Consider the following 7245-nt stretch of genomic DNA (forward strand, 5'->3'; position numbering starts at 1 on the left):
CATGGTCATAGTTCATTATTGCATTTTCTCACATATAATACTTATTCCATGTTCTAAATATCCTTTATAGCGTACTTATAAGCACAACATATCAATATTCATAATTCACCCCAAACTACTACTCAACAATGATACTATTCCCACATTTATGACCCATTTTCTATATCTTTCTACAATCCAAGTGTTTTAACTTCCAACACCTTAAATAACAAGGAATGATCATAAAACTCACCTTAGATAATGGAAGAATAAGCCTTGAGTGGGAATTCTCTTCTTGCACAAAAACCCTAGTCCACTTCCCTTGGGATTTCTTGGCTTAGATGAACCTTGATATGTTTCATACACTTGATTTTGTGAGTTTGATCAAGTTGATCATCAATTTCTCTTAGGTTCTTGTGGATGGAGAGTGGAGAGGATTCTTGAAGTGTGGAGAGTGGAAAATGAAATGAAATAAATAAGGGAGAGGTCCTTATATCGTTTTAAAATCTGTCCCGACCAGATTCTACGGACCAACATATGGTCCGTATAAATTATACTGACCGTATGTGTGGCCGTAGATCTGGTCCAGTGAGGTGTGATATTCTGGGCTGATTATATGGCCAGACATACAGCCAATATAATTTATACGGCCAGTATGTTGGGTCGTATAATGGCCAGTTCATCCGAACTCGTTCTCGTTGACTCATTTGATCTCCAATCCTTATGGAACCTTCTTGACACTTGATTAACACCTCAATACCAATCTAAGGGACATTATCACTCTTCTCCGAAACATCTTTAAGCCATCATCAACTTGTCGCTCATAATTCTTACCCGACACGCAACATATCCCTTGCTTTCCTTGACAACCTTCTTCCCTTACGTCAAATGTCTTTGAATCTCGATTAGGTTCATCAAATGTTATTTCTTACTTATCAAAACATCGTATACGTGGTACTCTTCACTAGCCTATTCACTGTACGTTAACAGGGAAATTTTTCAAGGTGTAACAGATATCAATAACTCAACACATTTAGGAAGGAATTGTGGTCTCTCCTTGAAGATAAAGATTCCAACAATATTGAAAGCTAAGGCTGATGGAGACAGAACAAATACATTTCACCAAAAAAAAAAATCCACACATGATCTTCAACAGAATGGTGAAATTGTTGCTCAACAAATTCGGTCAAAGTGATAATTTGGCGGATTTATTTACTAAGGGGTTGCCAACATTAATATTCAAGAAATTGATCCGCATGATTGAAATATGCCATCACCGAGATACAAAATGATGCTCTTATCAGGGGGAGTAAGATACGCGCCGCACTCTTTTTTCCTTAACCAAGGTTTTGTCCCACTGGGTTTTCCTGGTAAGGTTTTTAAAGAGGCAGCAAGCAATGCGTATTAGGAATAACTTGTATATTTTTTTTCACTAGAATTTTATCTTTTACATGGACATTCAAGGAGGAGTGTTATGAATAAATTAAGTGGATGACCATGTGGGCCACCACTACTACTGTAGCAAGCTTGCGCAAGTTTAAAGCTTTATATATAGCCATGTATAATTGATGGAAATATACACAACTGAGAATAGAAAGAAAAGCAGTACTATTACACTTGCTTCTTATGCTCTCTCTCTCCGTTTTGCTACTTTATCTTGTTACACCGTTTTTATTTTATAACAGGTCCTCTTTTAGTAAGTCCCTTTGCCTTCTTGGTAATATCCCAAATATCAGCACTGTTTGGTTTGCCTTCATAAATTTTACAAAATAATTAGCATTCATTTTTGGAAATCTGGCAATTATTTTGGAGGAGTGTAAATGTCAATCCTATTCAAGTGATGTAATACATTTATTATATACTATTATCATCTAATAAATTTTACAGATAAAATAATTAGCATTCATTTCTGGAAATCTGACAATTGTTTTGGGGGAGCGTCAATGTCAATCCTATTCAAGTGATGTAATACACTTATTATATACTATTATCATCTAATAAATTTTACAGATAAAATAATTAGCATTCATTTCTGGAAATCTGACAATTCTTTTGGGGGAGCGTAAATGTCAATCCTATTCAAGTGATGTAATACATTTATCATATACTATTATCATCTAATAAATTTTACAGATAAAATAATCAGCATTCATTTCTAGAAATCTGACAGTTGTTTTGGGGGAGTGTAAACGACAATCCTATTCAAGTGATGTAATACATTTATTATATACTATTAAATGTGAACTCATGGAATTTTTGCTATCACAAATATTAAGTATCGCTATCATAAAATTAAAATATATATTTGTTGAAATGATATAATACATATAAAAGAAACTATCAAGTTTGAATATTCGAAATATTAGAAGCATTAGGGTGTGCAGAGCCACATAGAGCCGAGGGTGTTAATCTAAACCCTCTAGGCAGAAAAAAAATAATATTTTTACAAGATTAAAATTATTTTTATATATATATATATATAATAAATGTTGAATCTCCTTATGCTTCTTCGTATGTTTACTTTTTTATATGTTGAACCCTTTCAACAGAAATTCTGGCTCCGCCACTAAGGGTAGGTCAAATCAACTCAGTTGATTGTGTACAACTACAAACTACTATAATACTCACCGAAATAGAATATATCCTACTAAAGAAACATTTTTTTCCTCCCCCAAAAAAATCGATATTCTCTCAACTTGGTTACATAGAAATTTTCAAAAATTTATGTTTTGCAGCGATAATAAACATTGATCAAGTGGGATCGCCATTCATCAGCTTGAGCTATCATTTATCCTTCAAATCTCATGTAAAACATTGTTTCTTCTAAAATTATTTCATTGTAAAATATATTATTTTGATTAGCATAGATGCACGTGCAACTTGTTCTAAAACGATATTATCTATCAAATAAAAAATCTGTTCAGAAAGACATCTAATTCTTCAAAAAAAGATTAATTGAAATTCTCGAATTGTTTAGTACGAAGATTCAGAGTTCCTAATTGATGCCTGATTTTTTAAAGGCTTTTTACGTTGTCAAAATGGGTCCGCAAGCTGCATCAATCAGATACAGTACGTCAGCCGCACAAAAAGTGTTGACGGAAGGAAAGGTGCATCATGTGCATAGTATCATTATGAAAAGGACTAAAAATATCTTATATACTCCTAGGTTGTGGACCAATTTGATAGGCAATTAAAACACATTCATGTCATCCTGTCTTTTTCATCTTATTCGTCTACGACAGCTATTAATTTTAATTTACAAATTTGACTTTGTACGCTAATTAAGTTCCAATGCTTTTGCAATTTGCCTTATTTAGTAAAATGTTCAACGTTAAGAAAACTTACTCTAGCAAATACTCTTTCTAGTATTAGCTAATAGAAAGAGTCCTAATTGAGTTCAAACTCCTCCAGATAAAACTAATCACAAGACTTACTTGCAGTGAACTACTATCTAAAATTAACAAAGTAAAGGAATGATTCACGGTGACGTACGAAGCCAAAAATTTTACTAAAAAAGTAGACCTACGTGAAAAAATAAGGGGAATAGTCAACTTATGTATATATATATAAAATTTAAATTTTGATCTACCTAAATAATGTAAATTTTCAACGAAGAGACTGACACCCTTTAGCACAAGATGGCTCCGCCATTGGTGACCTAGCTAGGGATGGCAATGGGACAGGGCGGGCGGGTGTGGTGCGGGTTTGATCCTAACCCACCGCCCCGCATAGCTTTTTTGATGTTCTCAACCCGCCCCACCTTACCCCCGCATAGACCCGCCCCGCTGAAGATTTTTTTTACCCACTTTGTTATATTGCTAAAACAGAGTACTTCCAAATTCTAGTGCATAATTTCATTTCAAATTTGTGTCAATACAGTGAATTCCTCCCTAGCTCTAGCTATTTTTTTAATTCTTCAATATGATTCAAATATTTATTTTGGCTGCATAATCATATTTTCACTAATGCATCTTTTTGCTTGAAAGAAAGTTACCCTAAGCCTGACAAAATATTCCTCTGTTTCTCCGTCACTCTCAAAACATTCCTCTGCTTCAATAATTTTATTTAGGTTTTTTTTTTTAAGGAATAAAACATCATAATCGATACTCATGTTAATTGGACTGATTGAAGTTCAATTTTGGTTTTCAAAAAGCTTCAATATTAAGCTGGGCATAGACCCAGTAGTTTGTTCTAACAAACCAAATTACAAACTTAACGGTAATAGTAATAAAAAAAATATTTCTATATATGTATGCATAGTTTGAATTGATATGCAGAAATAACATCAGAATTTATGAACAAAGCTAATATATTATTATAAGAACTAAAAACTGTCTAACATCTGTAATTAGGTGATAAATATGAATTGAAGAAGAAACTTATTTCCTGTTACAGAGGAAACCCACACCCGCCCCGCCCCCATTAGATGTTTAAAAATTTAACTTCAACCCGCACCGCACCCGCCTAAGGCCAAACCTGCACCGTCCTGCATGATGTCAAACACACACTGCCCCTCCCTATTGCCATCCCTAGACCCAGCGACCATTAAGAGATAACATCGAAAAATTAACAAGCAAATGAAACGGAGTAAATACCATTTTTTATACATAACAAAAAATTATTTATTTATATAATATAATTTTCCCCTATCATAGTTGCACCCTCCTCAACAAATACCAAAGAAAAAAAAAACAAAAAAGACGAAACAGCACAACAGTGGTATGCAGGGATCAGCTAATTGCCGGGCGCATTTGGAGAGATGCTACCTTTGGCCTCAATGAGGTGGCGGTGACGAAGAATCTTCCGACTTTGAGTTGATGGAATAACACTCATGAAATCCGGAGTTTCATCTTTACTGGTTGGAGTTGATGGAATGACACTCATGAAATTGCGAGTTTCATCTTTACTGGTTGGAGTTGATGGAATAGTACTGATGAAATTGCGAGTTTCATCTTTACTGGTTGGAGTTGATGATATAGTGCTAGTGAAGCTGTTTTCAATCGGCATTCTGCTTCCTACATCTGGGCCATAACAAGTAACAGCACCAAGGAGCACTAAGTAACAGCACCAAGTAATAGAAAGGAATAAAGCAAGAAAGGAGGAATCCATCTTTTTTTGACGAGATCTCATTTTAATTTGAGTTTACAAGGCAGTACTATGTCAATTTACAGAATTCAAACCGTGTAGTCATTTTCCTTTTGGATTAATATAGGACTTTGTATCTAGGTGCATGGTCGTGGTTCCTTCATGAACCTAAGGCTGGATAAGGGTCGGTGCGTTAATTAGTACCGACAAAACTACCTTAGGAGCGCATACGTAAGCTCTACCTTAGGCTGGATAAGGGTACGTAGGTGCATATGTAAGCTGGGAACACTTTGGGATTCCACTTGTTGTTCACACAAGTATTTTCTTTAATTTTTTTTCCTCTCCACTTGTTGTTCACAAGTATTTTCTATAATTTTATTGTTTACGGAAATTTTTATATTTAGCTACAATATATTTCTTAACTATAGGTACTCTGTGTTGTAGTGTACTTTAACAAGGCAGATCTGATCCATTAATTCTTTAGTAGGACACATATCACAAATCCAGCATATCACTAGAGAAACTGGAGGAATCTATTGGAGGGGAGTCTCATCCCACATTGTAATCCCCTTCCTTATTTTTCCCCCACCCGCTATGTAATAAAAAAAAATTAAAAAAAGAGACAGAGCGATTAATTAATTGCCGGGGGCATTTGGAGAGGTGCTACCTTTGGCCACAATGAGACGACGGTTAAGAAGAATCTTCCGACTTCCATGATGAATAATTATGGTTGGAATTGATGGAATAGTATTGGTTGGAATTGATGGAATGGTACTCATAAAATTGCGAGTTCCCCTCCTTGAAACAGTGATGCTAGGTGATGAAACCATTATCACTTGATTATCTTCTTCTTCAACATCATCACAATCTATCATCCTTGCTGGTCCATTCATATCTATTTCCCTTCTTACACTTTCTTGTCCCTCATCATTTCTCCCTGCAAAAAATAAAATATTTTTTTTTTAAGTCAAACATGCTTAAAGAAAAAACATTTGGATGATTTATTTTCTTGTTCATGTATTGCTAATGGGTTCAGCTGAATCTAGTATATGTATATATGTTGAATGTGTGAGAACTACTAAAAAATTTCAACTTTTTAAAAAAATTGAACCCTTACTGGTTGGAGTTGATGGAATAACACTCATGATATCACGAGTTCCATCTTTACTGGTTGGAGTTGATGAAATAGTGCTAGTGAAGCTGTTTTCAACCAGCATTCTGCTTGCGACTTCTGGAACATAACAAGTAACAGCACCAACGAACAACATTGAAATGAATAAAGCAAGGAAAGAAGGAGCCATCTTTTTTTGTCGAGATATCATTTTACAGGGGTAAATAGTATGCGCTATGTCAATTTTTATACTGTAGGACTTTTGAAGGTGCATGGTTGTAGTTCTTCCACGACACTACGACAGTCGTTAGAGTATTGAATATTTGGAAGGTTCCTCAAAGTGATTAATTAATTGCAAGTTTAGTTTGGACTATACTAGATTTTTTCTGTGTTTTTACTAGAGGTATTGCTATCGAATTTATTTTTGTATTACTTAAGAAATAACTATATCTCAATTATATTTTAAATGGTGATTAAGTATGCATACCAAAAGTTAATCATATACACCATTTTCTATATATATTAATGAAGCTAAAAGTAACACATTAGTAGACAAGAAATGTAGAGAGCAACTATGATAGTAGTTTTTTTATTTTTTCCAAGTATTTCTCAAGTGTGTACAATATGATTGTGAATACCTCTATTTTTAGGGTTGCATTGAGGAACATCAAATGGTGTCATTAAAATGGAATTTAGCCATTGACATCGTGGGGAAGATCATGGGTAAGGTTGTGGTGGTGTGAGAGATTATGGGGAGGTAATGGAGGTGTACTGTGAATGTTTTATTAGATTAGTGGACATCCACACTAATGATATATTTCAAAACAAAAGAGTGGTATTTCAACATGTTTGTTTGAATTAAGCCACACATAACATTCTATTACATTGCTATTTTATTCGCGAATTTGTCTATTTCACCTTTTTTGATAATGTTTCTCTCGAATATTTTCAAGAAAAATATTGTGTGGATTGCTTGCTTATTTAAAGATAAATAAGCACTATTTATAGGCTAAGAAATCCTTGAAAGATAATTTTTCATTAAATAAAGTTCATGATTTGGGAGATCCAGA

General features: G+C 34.2%; 1 protein-coding gene across 2 annotated transcripts; it reads right to left on the bottom strand.

The window, feature by feature from the left end:
- Positions 1-4545: 4545 nt before the first annotated feature.
- LOC132626144 (uncharacterized) lies at positions 4546-6427 on the bottom strand. Of its 2 annotated transcripts, none has more exons than XM_060340903.1 (3): positions 6182-6427; positions 5732-6001; positions 4546-4994 (listed from the first exon to the last, which is right to left on the bottom strand). In XM_060340903.1, exons 1-3 carry the CDS (start codon positions 6384-6386, stop codon positions 4714-4716), a joined length of 756 nt encoding a protein of 251 aa, XP_060196886.1. In that variant the 5' UTR covers positions 6387-6427; the 3' UTR covers positions 4546-4713. The 2 variants fall into 2 exon arrangements, with proteins under 2 accessions (XP_060196886.1, XP_060196885.1); XM_060340902.1 differs by having other exon boundaries at positions 4546-5000; positions 6182-6416.
- Positions 6428-7245: the final 818 nt, after the last annotated feature.

This window comes from Lycium barbarum, chromosome 2 (assembly GCF_019175385.1).
Source record: "Lycium barbarum isolate Lr01 chromosome 2, ASM1917538v2, whole genome shotgun sequence".
NCBI lineage: Eukaryota > Viridiplantae > Streptophyta > Magnoliopsida > Solanales > Solanaceae > Lycium > Lycium barbarum.

What these genes read in the sequence shown, in the direction of transcription:
- LOC132626144 (XM_060340902.1), bottom strand. Translation starts at nt 6,386, where the DNA reads ATGATATCTCGACAAAAAAAGATGGCTCCTTCTTTCCTTGCTTTATTC. An exon ending in TATTCCATCAACTCCAACCA is followed by an intron (nt 6,002 to 6,181) that starts GTAAGGGTTCAA and finishes TATTTTTTGCAG; the next exon opens with GGAGAAATGATGAGGGACAA. An exon ending in TCGTCTCATTGTGGCCAAAG is followed by an intron (nt 5,001 to 5,731) that starts GTAGCACCTCTC and finishes GTTATGGCCCAG; the next exon opens with ATGTAGGAAGCAGAATGCCG.